This window comes from Gymnodraco acuticeps, unplaced genomic scaffold (assembly GCF_902827175.1).
Source record: "Gymnodraco acuticeps unplaced genomic scaffold, fGymAcu1.1, whole genome shotgun sequence".
Classification (NCBI taxonomy): Eukaryota; Metazoa; Chordata; class Actinopteri; order Perciformes; family Bathydraconidae; genus Gymnodraco; species Gymnodraco acuticeps.
This window is the reverse complement of record NW_022990271.1, coordinates 6,166,622-6,186,305: the sequence shown is the minus strand read 5'-3', so window position 1 is coordinate 6,186,305 and position 19,684 is coordinate 6,166,622. Positions and strand designations below refer to the sequence as shown.

The window sequence follows — 19,684 nt, the reverse complement described above, 5'->3', positions numbered from 1 at the left end:
GAAAGTAATGGGTGATGTCTGCATCCCATTTGGTGCTAAAGATGATAAATGTCTTCTAATCAGCAAAAGAAGGCAAATCAAAATGACACGTCTGGATCGGAAACAAGGGGTGAACTCATCAGATGGCAAATTGGTGCGAGGGGTGGAGGTGAAGCTTGGAGAGAATAAACAGAGCTTGCAGACGTTGTAATGACAATTTGCTCCATTTGGCAGTAGCCCGCAGCAAAGATCTCCCATCTGTTTCCCATTGGAAGGGGAGGGGGGGTGAAAAGGGAAGCGCAAGAATAAGCGGGCCACAGTGACATCTTACGGCAGCAGCTGATAACACAGGGGACGGTGTGTGTAGTTCAAGTTAAGAATAATTAACTGATTAACAAATTCCTTTGTGATATAGGAAAGCATTATTCATTAAGTTGCATTTTGTTTCATCTTTGTGTGTTTAAAAGGGCAATTACAGGAAATCGTGAATGCTAAGAGATCTTTATCTACAGGTATTTTAAGAGGAATTGGAAGTCAAATATATCTTTGTGAGAATCCCCTAATGTTTCGGGAAAACACACCACAAAGAGATTAGAAATGCTGACAACATATTTCAGCAAACAGATATGTTTGTCTTTGCCTCACAACCTCTCCTTCGTTGGTCGCTCCTTTTCTGCAGACAGAAAGCAGGACACATCTTTCAACTTCACCTTCGGGCCGACATTAACCTCAAAACTCATTTTAAAAGACTAGAGGACAACACAAATCTGAATGACAGAGGTAGATTGAGTGTACACATTTTGATGAAAAATATGTCGATGATTTTGAATTTCATAAGGATTCAGACCTGTGCTGGTTTCACTTGACATATCATAATGCCATAAAATCACTGACAATATGTGATAATAGCTTGTATTATTAATAGTTCAATATTTCAATCATCTCAGGACACAGAATACTCTGAGCTGTGTCCTTGTTTTCGCCTTGAAAGAACATAGGAGTTGGCGGACAGTGACAAAAGATTTGTTTGCATATCAAGTGATGGTCGTTTGTGCTGGAAGATTAAACACTAAGGTCAATGTTGAACCTGTAAAAGCACTCGACAGAGAATGGCATTACAGTTGTTATTAATGTGTGTGTTTAAACTGGGTACACACACTCATGTTCTGTGTGTGTATGTGAGAGTGTGTGTGAAAGAGTGTGTGGGTATTAAGGGGGTGTGAGAGGCTTTTAGCAAGATCAACAGGCAAAGCAGGTAAACAGGCTCAACAGTGTTTGGGGGATGTTATAGCTTTACCTCACACACAGACCCTGCATTTATCTTTCAAACTGTGAAATCCAGATATTAGGGGAGTTTCCAGGGACCATAAAAAAATAGGCCAAGAATATGAATGCGTCTGACATTAACTGCCTGCAGCCTCACTCTGTATAATATATAACGTTTTATTGTGATAAACAAGACTTATCTCGCTGCTGCGTCAGATTGTTTAAACATTGCCGTTAGACAATGTTTGGGAAGCTAGACGTAATGAAGAACGACCAGACATTAAACTTGATTTGAACCTAATTCAGTGAATACTCAGCTTTTGAAAAAAAACACTTGAGGTCAGCTAAGTATTTAGGTAACTAAGAAAAAAACGACAACAAGTATTACAGACTGTGACGTTTTTTGACAGCTTATTCAACTCCAACAGTTATAGTTTCAGTTTGAAGAACGTTGATGATTATCATCTTAGTTAAATATACAAAAAATGTAAACATGAAACAGCAGATGGTCTCTTTTTTTTACAAAAAGCATCGTCTTCGCCTAAACCTGATAGCGAGCTCTGGTCCGTAGATTAGATAGACACAAGCGGCAACTTCCATAAGGTCTTTTCAGCAGTTTATGGGTGACGTCTCAGACACTACACCTAGGTGTATTTTTTAAAACAGTCTATGGTTATTTGTCCATCATCTCTTTACTACCTGTCTATTACCTCTGTGTGGTTAAAAAACATAGCACCTCCAGCCAGTTGATGTAATACACACAGAAATGATGTTGTTTCAGTAGTTTATGAATAAATATCATAAGGTTGAAGTTGCATTTGCTCTGGTTTATCACCTTTCTTTAAAAAAGTGTCCCATTGGTTAAATCCCATATCTGCAAAGTAGGGCTGCTCGATTATGGCAAAAATCATAACCTCGATTATTTGGGTCAATAATTGATATCACGATTATTCAAAACGATTATCCATTTGATTTGAAAACATCCATTTATTGAAAAAAATATGTGAACAGTATATTTTTAACAGTTGATTACCCTGAACTTTAAAAACTGAAAAACCAATACAAAAATGTTTCAAAATAATAAATAATCGTTTTATTTCGATGATGTTGTTTTCGTAATCGTTGCAAGCCAAAATCGTAATTGCGATTAAAATACGATTAATTGAGCAGCCCTACTGCAAAGTGCAACATTATTTACAATTGCTACGCATTTTTTTTACGATCACACAAGTGATACAACTGTGTTGATTTCCACTTAACAACTTGTAAGGTAAGTATATATGGATAACTGAGGTGAGACCTGAACATTAAATGGGGAACAAGGGAACCCAGTACAGCTTCTAACCACCAATGTTTACTCTGCACGCTCATGTTCACACATGTACACACACACAAACGGCTGCACAAACACTGTTTGTTGACTCGGGAGGAGACACAGGAGGTAGGTGGAAAGAAGGGGGGTGGATTTGGAAGGGGCCTAACATATATTTTCTAAGACAATGGTGGCACAGAGTGTAATTTGGAACAACTAGAGGGTTAAACCAAAACACTGGCTAACTGTATGTCTTCATATTTACAGACACTACTGTAAAAAGCCAAAGATGAAACATAACACCCTGGTCTAAATGACCCTTATCAATACAAAAGACACAATAGAGAACCAATCAGCCACAGCTACCTTGTTTAACCTCACCATTGTGTTCATGTGAGACAAAGCTAAAGCACAATACAGAATGATTAAGAAATGTTCAGGTCATAACTAACCTTGCATTACACAATACAAGGGGTGCATTGGTGTGGGCATAATGATACAGGTACCAATGGGAACAATACAAGTCCAGAAATGTGTTGCTTGGTTGCAAAGTAAACAGCAAATCAGGGCCTCAAAGTGAACCAGATGAGTTTACTTTAAAATGTTCTTTTGCAAACGCATGGTGTTATCAGTCAATCAGTCATTGGGTAAAATAGTTGTGATCTCAATATTGAGCACAATAATCATTGTTATGATTGTTGCCATACATAAGTAGCCCTAACAACTTGGTTCATGGACTGTCCCTAAAAGGTGGTAACATTGTTGTCCCTGCTTCTTTTATCACAGTTCTAATTCAGTGCATTTAAAAAGGCACATAGGACACTGGTGAATCTTCCTACCTTGTCTGCTGTCTTCAGTAGCCTCCTCAGATGGTCGGGAACAGGTGCCTCGGTCTCGGCCATGCTTTTTCAGAACATTGCTCACTTTGCCTGTGAGTAACATAAAGAATGGCATTTAAATGTATAAAACAATACTGTGGCCTCAGCACTTCACGTCACAAAGTTGTCTATCATTACTATCCTAAAAGCTAGTAACCTGTTTCTTTCGTACATGTCATTCATATCAGTACATGTACTTTACTCGTACTATAAAACATAAGCTAACTAGCTAATTAGCCGTCAAAGAACAACACAAATAATCAGGCCTATTTTAAATGATCTGACATAACCTAGAAGGATTAACTTCACATTTAGGGCTCACCTTTTTTCTGACTTGAATGTGTCATCTGTTGCTTTTCTGTACTTATTAAATTCCTTCCTAATGTATATATTTTGTATTATTTAACTTGACTTCAAATACAAATATTGTGATCTTATTCAAACGTCAAACTGCAGGTGCGGACTAAACCATTTGCCCGCAAGGAGGGGGGTGTATATGGATCAGGGACTTCCACATTTAAAGGCCCCAATGTTTGATGATGTATTTAAATAAAACCTTCTCTTGCTAAACTAAACTTATGTTTAACTGTGGGGCTCACAAGTAAGTGAGTGGATCTCGAGCGTTCACCAAAATGAAAAAATTAAACAAACAAACATGGCAAACAAAACAAACCTGTCAAAACATCATCTTAATACTGTATGTTATTTTCCAAATAACTTTATAAAAAATATATGACCTTAAACGCAAAGCAGGTGTAATTATTTTAGTGCACAATGGAGCTTATAAATACCAGTTGATGGCTTTGATGTCCTAGTTATACCCACACGCAGATAATCCACCATATTATTAGTTAGCTAGATGTAGTTATTTTGTTATGTTTGGCTGGTGTAACATAAAGTCTGCATTTACCAAAAATATAATACAAACCCAGTTTGATCTTGTTCCTCATCACCTGAAACACAATTAACCTTTCACACCACATCCTTTACTAAACAGCATGCTTGTTTTTCCACTTTATTTTTTTACTTCAACACGTCTGTGTGTGTGTACACAATCCTACAAAACACACCACACACTGTGTATACACATCACACTTGTGTCACACCGTAAAAGCCTCAAACATCAAATACAGTGTTTTGTAATCTCACACTTTCACACTCAGCAATACACAAAAAGGTGACTGGTCTAATACAATGTACCAAAGCAAACACACAGCCATGGATAAGGAGGCCTGTTTAAGCAGCCATTAGCGAGTGTTTGAGTTAAAGAAGCCATTTAGTAAAGCAGTGCTGTCATGTGGTATTTGCTCCGACACTGCTTAAAGGTTGGCTACTTAAACGGAGGGGGAAGGAAGGGTCAATATTTTCACAGGCAAGCCAAGAGACACAAGGATTGATGAATGGCTGATAGCTGTTTCCCACATTTGTACCACTTCCAACTGGTGCTCACACTGATACGGCCACGAGACAGGATGGACATCATGTGGTCAGCAAACATCAACATAGAGTGAAATTACCAAGTAATATTTGGCAATTTAAGATGACAGCTAATGCGTTAGCCTTTAGAAGTTTTTACACTGTTGTTTTAAAAACTCTGTAAGCATACTGGGAAACAAGGGTCAATTCATTAATTACTTGTCTATAGCTTTATTATGTATAAAAGTACATAGCTGTCATCAGATGTAAGATATTGGAATACAACATACTTTTTTTATCATGTTTGTTAAAAGAAAGATATTTAATTTTACTAAATACTATGTTATCCATTCAGTATTTATCTATGCACTAAAAGATTCCCCATTTTTGCACTATTGGTAAACAATTACAGACTCAGTTTTGAAATGTATATAGATATTGTAAATTGCCACATTTATATAAATATCCTTTTTACAAATTAATGTAAATGTGTAAAACATACTTGGCCAGTAGTGCGCATTCTGATTTTGAACACATTCGGTTACTTGACATAAAATATACAACATCCTCACCAATATGTAAGCAATAGAAAATCTCAGTATTGCTGTAAAATAGTGTAAAAGCCATTTAATAACTGAATAAGACCCTATATTACAACATGTTCATGTGTTAAAAAATAATAACCAAACTATCAACAAGAACAGATGAGGTTATTATAAAAAATCTGAGGTGAGCAAACAATCTCCATGGTTTCATGCTGAGCAGGCTCTAAATGGAAAAAGAAAATGATCACATTTGATCAACCAGTTGCAGTAACCCATTGACTTCCATAGTCAAATTACCCATTAACGCGTACACTTTTCAGCTTCATTTGCTGTGAAGTGTAAATGCTGGAAATGTCAATCTTTGAGATACATTAAATACAGCCCATCACCCAGGCAGAAGAGCAGTTCAGTGAGCCTGTCATCCTGGCTGTCCACGCATTCACTGTGAAATGATGCCAATGAGGCAGCAGAGCATTCTGGGTAGCACCAAGCTGTCTACTTATAATACATCCATGGTCTACAGTCAGTGGCAGCATTACACCTCCACAGTCAAACTCATTTCATTAATGGGTCATTTCAGGTCTGGAAAGTAAGTTGTTGAAAGAGTTTCTTTTTCTTAAGGACTTTCAACAAGTATATATGTTCTTCCTGAAGGTATTTAGTTCCACCTGCTGTTCACATTGTAAATTACATATTTCCTGTCCCCTCTACTGAACAAACAGTGAATTTAATATGCTTTACAAGTGAGAAATACAGCAGTGTTACTCTGGGTAAAGGCATCATCTAAATGACTTTACTAAATGTGACGCGTCTGTGCCAAGTTATATTCAGATTACTTTTATTTCTAACAAATGTCAGACTGAAGTGTCCTTCTCTTACGAGTATTAATGAAGTAAAGCACATAACACTCACACAATTGAACCTCTGTGCCATTAAAACATAACCAAAGCAAACCAGAAATGTAAAAAAAAAAGAAAAGGATAAAAGAATTGGATGTGTTCTATAAGGTAGTTTTTTTTCAGAATTAGCACTTGTCATACAGAAGATGATAAACTGCTCCCAGAAGCTTATATCAATTTGTCTTTCATACATTTCTACCCAACACCGACACCCTCAAAGCATTAGAAACATCTTAGTAGAATTTGACACAAGCGGAGAGTTCAGGTTCACAGGTTTTAGCAGGAAAATAAACAGAGCTCCTGGTGTGTTTCTATCCAGTTGTGTAGTGAGAAGACATTTCTCACCTGTTGACGGGCCAACACGCTGCACAAACAGGAATAACATGTCAACCTGTCAGCAATGCCAACTGTGTGCTTAGCCTTAAAGAGAGCCTTTGACTTCAGGCTGAGGGTCACTGTGGCTTTGATAGAAAGTCAGAGGACATGTGTTTGACCTGTAGCTCGTGGAGTTCACTCTCTCTAAATACAAGTTGTTGACAGTGACTCCCCTTTCCCCTTAAGATATTAATTGGCATACTTTTAGGCACAACATGGACTTTATGCTATTAAATATCCTTATAATTTAAAACAGACAATAACAACAAACTAAATAAATAGCATTAATTTGCCTTTTTTTGTTGTTGTCATTTTGGATAAAGAAACCTTTCTGACAACACTTAGTGTTTCAATGCATTTTATTCCAGCAAACATGTTGCTGTGATACACTGTTTCACAGAAGTAAAATATGTCATAATACTTATTTACAGTTATTCAGAGATTGATTTCAGCCAAAGTTACTTAACATCTCATCTAAACAAAAAAAACTCTGTTCTATACTTGTTTTGTAATCGGCGATATGATCAATGCAATATCCTATAAATGAAGAACCCTTGCAGTACATTTAAAAAAGATCGTTTTCTAAAGCTCAAATAATCTAGTCTTTGGGTAGAGGTACAAAAGCAGTGAAGGATTACAAAATTAACTATTTAATGTATCACCAAATACTAATTTTGAGCCATATTTTGTATCCATATCTTTAAGAAGTAATAATTCTACATTCAAAAACCAAACGAATCCAGCAATTGATTAAATAAATAGCACTCAAAAAATGTGTACTAAAAAGCAGTCATAATAGAAAAATGTGGTGACTCAAAAAGATGCATAGTTTCCACATGCAGGTCCATTCACTGTTCCCACCGTCAGGCAAAATCCTTCATATTTACAGCAGCTCAAGGCTTTCTGCGTCTGGAAAAAAGGAAACAATAAGAGCACAAACCTCAATAACCTTCATTTAAAACCCAATGCAACAGCTGCACTCTTATATAACACTACATGGTTAACAGTCTTTTGGCACAAACACACACTTATTTGCTTACTTTTGATACCCAAGGTTTGAACTTGTGCTGGGCACTGGAGCCTGATGGGAGGGGAAAAGATGAAGAGTTGAAAATAAAGATAACTGCACGGACATCAAATTATCCAATTTATATGAAATCAGGAATTCTCTTTGAAAAATAGTTAGCTACAGACCCTAATCATTGATACCCGAGTAGAATCATGTTGTAAATTGCACACATACAGTTTAACAGCAATATCATATTGATGTCTTGTGTTTAAGAGCTTACCCTGTTTTCTATGTCCTCCATATGAGCTGCTCCATCTCCAGACCCCGAGTGCCTCTTGCGACTGAAACAAAACAATTGAGAATGATTGGCCAAACTTGAACTTTCTTTTACAAATGACTCACAATAGATTTAGTCTTGGGCAGGGCTCGAGCTTAAGGACGTCCCGTCGTCCCGGGGCCGAAACAAATAGTGTCGGGGAGGATAACAAATAATTTTGGGACGAATTTGGGACGAGAGTTAAAATAAAAATACCCTGCTAACTCTACTACAAACGGCGATGAAAATGAAACCGACTGCACGTTTTATGTAGCACACAGTTATTAAACCTCCTTGTCAACATAAACACACATGCGCAAAACATTTAGAAACCCGCAAAATACACACACATAGCTACAGCTGTGCCGCTGGTTGTTAGCCAGCCGCCCAGCTGGCTGTGCCAGCGAATTCCTGGCCCGCAAATTTGCGGGTCTAGCTATGTACTGAGTGTGTGTATTTCGCGGGATGAGTGCTTATACAGTCTATGGTTGAGTGATGTACAATGGCATCTCGTGGAGGAATTCTGAAATGTTTTACCGTTCCATCACAAAAACGCACAGCAGAACCAGACCCTGGAGCGCCGGCCTCTTTATTTACTTACTTCTCTTCATCCCCTATGGGTAATAAGGCTGAGATGAGAACTCTCCATCGTATTTAGCCTCTCCCCATGTAGGGATGGGTACCGAGCCCCGGTATTAAACGGGCACCGGGCCGGAATTATTAAAGACAGTGGTAACGTTAAACTCCGACGTTATCGGACTTTTTATCGGTACTGGAGACATTTAAAAAATATATGTCATATGTATTATTGCTACATACACATTATATCGCAGTTTTAGTTTCACCAACTCCGTTTCTAACATGCAATAAGACTACAACATGCGTCTATGATGTATTTTCGAGCTTTCCAATCCAGACGAGATCTCTCTCTCCCGTCTGTGTGCAAGGGGGCGGGCCGTTTGTAAAGGTCTCCTGACTGTGTTACAGACTGTCATCCTGGTTAGTGGTTACTCTGGGTTCTGTCTTCAGGACAGTGTTGGATTGTTTTGTTAATTGGATGGGACTTGATTGGATTCAATATTAGAGTAATTTTCTCATTTGTGTGTTTGTTTAAATATATTTGGCCTTTGTTTATGTGATTGAATGATTTACTCAAATAAAAAAGTTGATGAATTATCATCTAATGATTTGTATGATGTTTTATTTATGTTAAAGGTCACTTTGAATGCTTTTAACTAATGATAATGTAGAAAAACTAACATTTTAAATTCGGGACGGTCCACATTAATTTCGGGACGGCTTAGATTGTATTTCGGGACGGTTCCGGGAGGATGGGAAAACAAGTTAGTCGAGAGCCCTGGTCTTGGGAGGAGGAGCTTAAGCCAAAAAAAGAATTTGTGTCTATGTCTTTTTTCAGTATGTTTAAGAGTAAAACTACACATACATGGCCAGAATGTTTATCCTATCAATTTGTTTCTTACAGAAATATCTCAACCTGTAGTACTTTGGGCAAATACTGTACCTTGATGCCATTGCGCACTCTTGTCTTAGTGTCTCAATGTCAGTGAACTGCACAGCCTGTCCGCCTCCTCTGGTCTTAAAAACATTGCCCTGAGGAAGTTCAAAGTAACAAAAAACTCACACAAAAGGAGAATACACAACAAAACCCTTACTCACAATTAAGAGAAAACAGACCTGAATTTGAAATCTAAAACAATGTGATTAATTAAAAGTCATGCAAGATATAAAATAATCCGTCAAAGTCTCAAATGAAGTAATTATGTAATTTTACCTTGATCAATTTAGTCTCAATCTCCCCGTCTGAGGCAAGCTCTTGATGTCTAAGCACATACTTTTGGCATTTAGACAGAGCTTTCTCGTTGGGGGTCGACACCTTGATTGAATTGGGTATGATTGGCTGCATGACAGTGTCTAGGTCCAAATTAGAAGCAGGTTTGTGGTCTACCCATTTCTCCCCACCCGCAGAGTGTGAGCGCCTGTGTGTGGGACGAACTGGAGGGGCCGTCTGGTGATCCCAGAGTGAGAAAGACAAACCAGGAAGTTATTCACATGTGACACCAGGGACCATTACGGGGGTTAGTGGTGATTGTTGATCACGAGAAGGTGTTAGTGTTGAAAATAAATGTACAACTGAAAGGCCGAAAGGGACAGGTGCATGTACTAGAATTCTCCATTATATTTTTATTTTAGGGGGATACGTATTTTCATATGATAATGTAGCACTTCTCGAATGACATCCCAAACAATGTTCTGGCCTTCCAGTAATACCAATTTTCATAAAGTAACTAAAACACACTGCAACCAAAGCAGCCCTGTAGAGGGGATAGGAATAAACATGCAAAGCGGCGCAAGAAAAAGTGTGATTTGCAGGTTGCGGATGTATCAAAAGCCCAGGTGATGTCTCGTTGTTGATAAATGGCATCTGGTATACTATAACATGAGCAGGTCAATAAGGAGCTCCACTGTTATTTTGTAAGGCCGCCTTGTTGATGGAACTTTTGATTTCTATATGGTGATGGTGAAAGCTAGCCTGGCCCTGCTAATCAGATTAATGGAGTAAGACAAAATAAAAAAAATGTGCAGCAATTAAATAGACTGGAAACTAGGCCTAGATATGACAATAATTTAACAAATCAAAAGGAAATGTAAGGCTGTTTTTGTGCTTATTTTAGTGGAGAATGTCACTTTTTGTCCATTTAAATTAAGTGGTGCTACTGAAATACGTTAAAAAGAAAAACTGTGCGAGGGGAAAGCTTCTCTAGAGCGCACCAGGCAACAGAAAAAACTAGAACAAAAATACTGCTGCTGCTGCTACTACTACTACTGGGGCTCCCAATGAAGGCAAGACGATTCACAAGCACGATGGGTAGGTCTGTCTTAAAGTCGGGAGGAACACCAGCCGACACTGATGCAGCGCTCCCACTCTATGCATTTCTAAACAAGCAGACAACTACTGATAACACTACAACAAAGCAAGCCTTTAACTACATGCTGAACATCCTTAGGTACATCTAGGCTCTAACACACACTAACCCTGGTGCCTGCCTCTAGGTCGAGCCCATACACGGTCGGGGCGGGGGCCTCAGTGTCTGCGGCCCAGCGCTGGCCCCTCCTGCGACCCACGCTGCTGGCACCTTGGTATGGGCCGGGGGTCCGGCTGCTGCACTGGGGAGTCCCAAGCTGCCTAGTTTTGCTGCTTGAGTCTACGGGGAACTTGTGCTCCCAATCTGTGATGCAGGAGGCTACTGAGGGATAGACTGAGGAGGAGGAGGAGCAGGTGGAGGAGGAGAAGGTGGTGGTGGTGGTGGAGGAAAAGGAGGAGGTAGAGTGAGGGTCCTGAGCTGCCCTAACAATGGCTCTATTTTGGTGGGACGGAGTTTGGTTGAAGTCCTGAAAAGTGATGAGGGAATGGGGCCAAGCATTGTGGATGTTAGGCGCTCGAGAGGAACACAAATACAACACCAGAGTGACAGAAGAAGCTGCGGTGTACAGTAGAAATCTTGTTTAGATGATCACATGAATAATTAGTGGCATGCACATTTTCCACATTAAATCAAGTTTCATAAGAGAATGATGACCTGGAGTAAGTGACTCACTTGAAGGGGGGATGGCGAGGCGGACCTCGTGTGATCTCTCTCCCTCGATGGCCGCTCAGGCTTCTCTGGGCGCTCAGATGGAAACCCACTGCCGCTGCTCTCCGTCACGATCGCCTTCAGCTGCTTCAACTTCTCATCCTTCACCCACAACTTGTTCTGCATCTCCAGCTGCTTGGCGTTCACTCGCCTCTCCTAATTAGAAGAAGACGCCAGCAAACATAAAGAACAACGTGGAGGCAGCAGAGAGAGCATCGAGATGGCTCTGGCTGAAAAGGGGTGACAAGTGGGGCCAGTAGGAAAAGCAACTTGAAGACAGGATGAGGTCTGATCAACCTCGGTCGGGTCGGCTGGAAGAGGGCGTCTGTTGCAAGACCCGAAACACCCAATGACTCCAGGAAGCAACCCTGATGATGTGTTCAAGTTTGAGCATCAGAAGATGTGTGTACTAACTGAAGAGTCATCAAATCATCTAATAATCTAGAGGAATTATGGCTCACATTTCTTGTTTCTTAAATGAAAGGATTGCATTTTTACCAAATAATTAGTTTGTGTACTCGACTTTTTTACCTGATAAAAAAGTTTAGGGTGCAAACATACAATAAAGTGAGTATAAGTAATCCACTGTTTTGGGGATTTATTATTTTTCAAGCATACTTTTATAAAAACCTGTCAGTTTATATGTTTTACGTTCAGTTGTAAAAACATGCTTCTTGTATCAGTTCGTGGAGGGATATCAGGATCAGTGAATAAATGTTTTCCATTCATATTTGCATACCTAATATGGCAAAAAGTACTATAATCGCCCATTGGTTGTGTGTACATTGTAACTTTTAAGACCGGCTTAGGTGAATAATGTAAAGTGGTATGCCACAGTACCCGTTAGGTTTGTCCTTTGCTGTAAACTGTGCCGGCTAAGCTGTGGTTTGACTTGTGTATCGTACATCCCTCTACATTCAGTTTAACCATCAATCAATGTTTTGTGTGGCCTCTATAACTTATTTGAGCAGTGACTGCCATTCTGGGCTGCCAATACACAGAAGGTGGACATCCTGCCATAAACATACATATAAATCCCATTTAAATACAAGTACTGTATGTGTAATGCTCAATACTCCAACCTTAAAAATAGTAGGCTTGCTTTGAATAAGTCCACTTACACACTCCTTCTCCCACTTGTGCTTGGTGTCTGTGACCATGCCCTGCATGCGCTGCTCCATGCGCTTCTTCTCCGTCAGCTCTCTGTGCAGCCGCTGCTCCCGTGTCTCCAGCTCCTGCTGAAGGGAGCGCTTGTCCTGCTCATACATGTTGGTTGTCTTCTGCAGGATATCGATCTGAAGAGGAGAAGAAGTGGGAGTAACAAATAAGTTATACAAATCTTTCATTTTATAAGCATGTTAAAATGATGCAAAGCACATGTAGAACTAGGTAGAATAAGAGAGCTTTTTAAGTTAAGGACACACCTTGTATTCCAGTGTTTTGGATTTTTTCTCTAATCGTTCCAGCTCAGACTTTTGACTGTTGATGACTTTTTCTTTCTCGCTCAGTTTGCTTCGTTGGTCGTGGAGGAACGTCTCCTTTGAATTGATCTGACTGTCAAACTGCTGAAGCATGGACTTCAGTGTAGTGGCTGTGGGAGAAAAATGATTGATGCAAACGGTTAATGTTTGATTTTCTTCAAGTTACAAATTGATCTTTAAATATCCACTCAATGACAACAAAGACCCTGTGCCTAAAATCTGAAATAAAGTTGTTTCTGTAAAAACCAGACCAATTATTTGTAGTTTGGAGAATGGGCCTGTACCAGATTTGTTGAACTGCTCCGTCATCATCTGACGGACACGATGTCTCCTCTCCAGGACTTCCATCAGGCGGGGCAGCGTCTGATCATCGGCCGGGTCCAGCAGCTCACAGCGAGGCAAGGCTGGGAGGCTTTCCATCATCTGATCCAGCAGAGCCGTGTCATCTACTGTGTGAATAACAACAAGCCATGGAAGACTTTGTGTTAGATTAGTTATCTGAAGTTAAAACAGATACATTTCTGAAATGCAAATCTATCATGTAAGTGTCCAGAGTTAAATGAGGACAGTATAAGAGATTTGAGGGGGGTTTACCTGAACTACCTGAACCTCCTCTCTCATCCATGCGACGTGTCATCTCATCTCTGAAGACCCGGTTTCTGTGTCTGCGCCCTGCAGTAAGGCCGCAGATTGGCCGGTCAACGGGCCGCGCCACCTCCACCTCCTGGGTCATCTCGGCAAAGCGCATCACCAGCTGCAGCACATACAATATACATCTATTAGAAAAACACTTCAAAAAGTCCTTAAAGCTCCTAGACGTTTTAGAAGTTTCAAAGTGCCAAAAGTAGTCTTTGAGCTAGCCTGTATTTTGTCAGGACACCATTGGTCAAAATAAAACCATTAAGTATATATTAATAACCTTTAAATGAATTTGTAAATGTTCCCCCGTGGTTTGACAAAAGTCACGCAAGACACTGCGATTAGAAGCCAGCCTTTCAAAGGATAAGACATATTTGTTTTGAGAAAGCAAGTGAGCTTAAAGAGAATCTGAAATTTGACAAATATTTACATTGAATCCATTCTGCAACACAAACGGTTTCTCACCATAGTTTCGTCGTAGTCATCAGCCTTTGGGTTTACACACACAATCATCCTCACTTTTCCTTCGCCATCAAAGTAGTTTTTAAACAGATGTGTAACTTTAGAGTCCCTGTATGGCACCATCTGGAAGGAAATAAAGGCTCTGTGAAACTGCATTGACTGTAAAGTGACCAATATGAAACATTTAGAAGAATATTACACTAAAAAGAGATAAAACAGTTAAATCAAATTATACAATAATTAACAAACACCAACCTTGTTAGTTCCACACATCTGATTTTCACGCAGAACTTCCATACACGTGCGCAGGGTCATCAGAGACTGGTTGATATTACCTGAAAATGAGACATTACTAGAGATGATTCTGGCCAAACATTAACATACGATTTAATGGTGAAGATACACAGAAAGGGCCTCTGGTTGACTTCAGACAGAAGCCAATAGTTAAGAAATAAACCGACCTGCTTCTCGCAGACGGCTTCCCTCTGCTCTGGTTCTGCTGGTCCGCTCACTGCCTGCCAGGTCCACCAGGCACAGCTGGCTCACATTCACCTGGTTTTTGTCCTGCAATGTAACATGCGGTTTGCATCACCAAATAGCGCCTGGATAGTGCGTAACACATGACCCTACTAATTTGGTCTGCTTTTTGTCACAGCCTGATTTGCTTAAATTAAAACCAGAAAGGCTCATTTGGCTTTAAATAAATAATAACCATGTAATATTGGAGCTGCACCACACCTGTAGTATGTGATCTCCGTCAGCATCGAGTGGAGCCTGGGCCAGCTTCACTGTGAACACACTGTGGGAGCGACTGGATTCACGGTTGAGTTCAGTGTTGGCTATCCTCCTCTTCTTTTGTCCTGGAGACACAAACGAGCATTATTAACAGTGACAGGAACAACAACACAGACACAAGAGAAGAACAAGAACTCCTTGATAAATCATCAGATTGAATCCTGTGTAAATCTATCATGACTTTCTGATTATGGGCATTGAACTGTCAAAACTGGCCTGCCTCATTGTATGCAATACAGACATTTAGTACAACTCTTTCATAATCAGTGTGTTAACAAATATTTATAGTTTCCATTATGAGAAGATACAAAAGTTAAGAATAAAAAACAGTTTGAAATAAGTTTGCAATCAGAATGTTCCTGCGCGTCGGGGAAACCTCATGCAATAAAATACATCAAATAAAGTATATAAAGAAGCAAGTAATTATGACCACGCACTCACCCTTCCAAAATACTTCAAAAGCCTCTTCTGTGGATTTGACCTCGACCTCTGTGCAGCCAGCCACATACATGTTGTGATTCTGGTCCTCGCGGAGAATCTTGGATTGAGGTGCTCTGAAACAAGTTAATACAAATAGTCAACATACTGTATGATGTGTCCTTTTAGTTAGACAAGCATCAAAAGCTCAAATGAAAAAACAACATGATGTTAGTGCTAATAACATAAAAACAAAATACAATCTCCGGGGGTCACATTCAGGGGTACACAGAGATTCATGCACATAAGCTTGGAGCCATTCAGGGATGTGTTTAGTTGTTACACTAAGAGCAACAGCAGGGAGTCCTTGAAGACACAACAAGCTAGACAGCTACATGTATGCTATTCACAGGGATTTGGATTAATGGGGTGGAAATGCACTGACGACATATGGGACAGCAGCTACAGCCAAGTTAAAGTAATGGACTTTCACTGGCCACATACATGAACTCATTGTTCCGTACAGGAGTGCCTCCAGCGAACCACCTGACAAAAACAGGATTTTTTTAAAGTGCATCGTGTCAACAGAAAAGTGTTTCAAATATTAGCTTATTCAGCAGATACACGGAGCACAGTCAAAGTGTCTCACACTCACAAATATTGGTGCACTACAACTAGAAAAACATCTTTAGATCACGTTAGCAGTGTTTCTTTGTGTGGGTTAAGTTGATGACAGTGCCAGATCATACATAATAACAAATAACTGTTGTTCAGACAGTCCTTTTAAAAAAGCTCCCACCAATATGAAATGCTGCCTCTTACTTTGGTCTGATTGGGTCAAACGGAGCATCTTCGAGGAGATCATAGATATAGTTGTTGTAGATCTCGATGTAGGACACAAAAACGCTGTAACAGCAGTCTTCATCCACATTCTCAGATTTACACGCTTCTTCTGAGTTGATCATATCAGCCAACTCTGGGTCAGCCTTCTGCCTAAAATAAACCAAAAGAACAGCATTACATTTAAAAATGTCATTTCACTCTAATTTCGTTTTTTTTAAAAACCATAAATAGTATAAAGAAGTAAAAATAAAGACACTAATAGCTACCTGGAGGATGGCGTTTTGGGAACAGTGGGCTGACTCTCTCGTTTCTGTCTCTCCAGGAGAGCATCTACTTGACCCTGGATCTCCATCCCATTTTTGTCATCTGGTTTAAAAACCTGTGGGATTTATAAAAAACATCCATATAAATGTCCCAACATTCTCCGAAAATGAAAACCTCTTTTTTTAGAGATCAACTACAAAAAAACCATGAATGGATAAAGTCTTACAAATCTTTTGGCCTGAAAGGGGCCGATGCTGTTGAAGAGCATGTCTAGAGAGCGGGGGAGCAGCCCACCTTCCCCAGGTGATCCGGTCATGGTGAAGGTCTTACCACTTCCAGTAACACCATACGTAAACAGCAGACCTATGCAAATGGAATATTACACTCACATAACCACCGTTCACACAGACAATTAGGACTGATTTGTCAGATATACTAGTAAAAGGATATGTAATGTCGGTCAATTAAAACGTGTGTGTGATGAGTCCCAATCGTACTTGAATAATCAACTTATTTCCCTTTTTCGCACCAGAGTGGATAAATAGTAAATTAATGAGATTCTGTAAAGTGCACATTTTATACGTCATACTTTAATGAACTTACCATTTTTACAATGAATAAGGTCCTCTATCAGAGGCTTGGCAACATCCTCAAACAACTCCAGTTGATTGGTATTAATACCAAATGCTTTTTTAAATGAGTACTGTGTCTGAAGGATAAAAAAAATAAGAGTACATGTGAATGGCATTCAACAGAAAATGTAGTACATTGCATTACAATAATAATATGTTAAACCTGTTACAGAAAGGCTCAGGCGTCTGTTTGAAAAAGCGTTACTAAAATATAATTGTGGATTTGTTCAGTACGGCTGTATGATTTTTTACTTGCTGACAAATAACCATATAACTGACTTGTAAAACCATGTGGGTCATTTCACAAAATGACTCGTCTTAGTAGAAAGCTGGTATTTCTAAGGTCAACAGAAATGTATCAGGTGCATTTCATTATTCTTTGCTAGCTCTTTTAAATGCTATCGTCTGATTGAGATGTGAGGAGACAGCACAAGAGAGTAAATATTGTCCATTTGCTTTAAAAGCTCAGGTGACTCGCCAAGCAGACAGGGACAAGCACACTCACCTCTTTGTATTCCCCGTTGCGGTTGGCTTTAAGGCCGTCAGGAGCATGCAGCTGAATAGTGGAGCTGCTGATCATCTCAAGACAGCATTCCTCATCTTCTGCTCCGAGTGGCCGAATACGGCAGTATACCTACAAAGATGAAAGAACAGATTTAGTTTAGTGTGATGAAGCCACCACAACTGCCAAACCTTAAGACTAAATTAACCTATGATGTTGCCACAAACTCCATGGTTGTAGATAAAGTCCATACATACATGTGATTGTATGTTGTGACTGTAAGAATCATTAGATTAAAACAATATCAATTCAGTTTTAGTTTAGTGTTGTGGTCAGTTGTCTATGTGGTTGTCTCATGAGGGCTTGACACAAGCAGCCCTCTTACTGTAACTTTAGGGTGACATTGTTTAAGTTTCAGGAAAGTCAAAGTAAGTGTTCACTTACTCCAACAGGATCTTTATCTATGTTGGCTGCCTTTTTAGGGCCAGGCCTCCGAGGAGTCTTCCCTTTGCTGCAATTGATACAGAAATATAGAATCAAGGTCAAACACAAAAACATAATGCTAAAAAATTACATAATAATACTAATATACATTACATTTACAACTTTCCACAGAGCCAGGAACACACTATGGTCTCAGATAGACTTTTTTCATATTAACAGAGGGACGAAGGCCAAACCAGGCTGAAACAGTACATATGTGATCACAGTGATGTGGATGGCAAAAGGGTCATCATACTTAAGGCCATATGGCGTCCGCGTAATATTCAGAGATAGGAGAAGTACTCAGATCTTGTACTTAAGTAAAAGTAGAAGTACCAGAGTATAGGAATACTCTGTTACAAGTACAATTCCTGCATTCCAATTGTTTCTCAAGTAAAAGTAGAAAAGTATTAGCAAATATACTTAAAGTATCAAAAGTTTAAGTACTCATTATGCAGATTAGCCCATCTCAGAATAATATATATTATATGTTTTGATTATTATTATAGATTAATTAATGTGTTATCAAAGCTGGTAAAGGTGCAGCTAGTTTTAATGACATTGTATACTAAATGTTACTCCAGGTGTAACTAAAGTCTTATTTAAGTGTTGATAATACTTCACATTATTGATCCAAATTAGTGGATTAGTAGTACACCGTGTACCTCTGAATTGTAGTGGGATAAAAGCACAAAGTAGCAAAACAATGAAATACTCAAGTACCCTCAAGTCCAAATCCCACAAAATGGTACTTAATTACTAACACCACTGATAGTATTCTATGATATCATATAATACTATCAGTGGCGTTTTAATATATACATATTATGTATATATTAAAACCGTCCTATCGTATAACCTACGCTGCCTAGCTATGTTAGCTCAGGTGTCACCAGCTAACGACAACTCACAGGTAAGTAACAGAAGAAAAAACATGAACTTACATTGACATTTGCCACTTTACATTTAACATAACCAAAGCTCGACTACGTGTTTTTGTCTTTCACAGAGTTACAACACAAACTGGTGTAATATTCTCTTTAATGTTAGTGTTCTCACATCCCGATATTGACCAGTTGGCAACAGTGACTAACGCCAGCAGGCTAGAACGAGGGCTAACGTTATGCTAACATGAGAAGCTAACACTATTTTACTACAGAACAAGCGCTAGCAGAATACCTTATATACCTCGCTCATGTTGCTAACACAATGCTAAGTTGTACATTGTTTGCCAGTTAGGTAGCTCAATATAAATATAAAAACACGGTGATACTCACTTTGGTCTCTGCATTGTTTGTGTTGTTAAACTCCTCTCCACTGAACACAGACCGCCTCTTCTCGATTTGAAATTCCCTCTGTGACACGTTTTCCTGAGTGTCATATATTTTAACCAATCACACAGCAGACATCGCGGTCAGTAGCGGAAGTCCCGCCCCTAACATCTAGCCCGATATGGCGCTGGCCCGATGTTACTTGGCTGAATCATATATTTTTTATCATGTTTCAAAGATTAAAATA

The 19,684-nt window shown here is 39.3% G+C and overlaps 1 protein-coding gene across 4 annotated transcripts; it reads right to left on the bottom strand.

The window, feature by feature from the left end:
- Positions 1 to 7,011: 7,011 nt before the first annotated feature.
- On the bottom strand, positions 7,012 to 19,565 carry LOC117549337 (kinesin-like protein KIF23). Of its 4 annotated transcripts, XM_034221159.1 has the most exons (23): positions 19,444 to 19,565; positions 18,128 to 18,194; positions 17,687 to 17,815; positions 17,153 to 17,258; positions 16,776 to 16,912; positions 16,552 to 16,664; positions 16,265 to 16,435; positions 15,467 to 15,579; positions 14,969 to 15,090; positions 14,692 to 14,794; positions 14,486 to 14,565; positions 14,234 to 14,353; positions 13,724 to 13,883; positions 13,414 to 13,578; positions 13,073 to 13,239; positions 12,770 to 12,943; positions 11,613 to 11,804; positions 11,050 to 11,406; positions 9,788 to 10,021; positions 9,518 to 9,606; positions 7,960 to 8,020; positions 7,711 to 7,751; positions 7,012 to 7,579 (listed from the first exon to the last, which is right to left on the bottom strand). In XM_034221159.1, exons 1-23 carry the CDS (start codon positions 19,545 to 19,547, stop codon positions 7,564 to 7,566), a joined length of 3,021 nt encoding a protein of 1,006 aa, XP_034077050.1. In that variant the 5' UTR covers positions 19,548 to 19,565; the 3' UTR covers positions 7,012 to 7,563. The 4 variants fall into 4 exon arrangements, with proteins under 4 accessions (XP_034077050.1, XP_034077051.1, XP_034077053.1 ...); XM_034221160.1 differs by lacking the exon at positions 9,788 to 10,021; XM_034221162.1 differs by lacking the exon at positions 11,050 to 11,406.
- Positions 19,566 to 19,684: the final 119 nt, after the last annotated feature.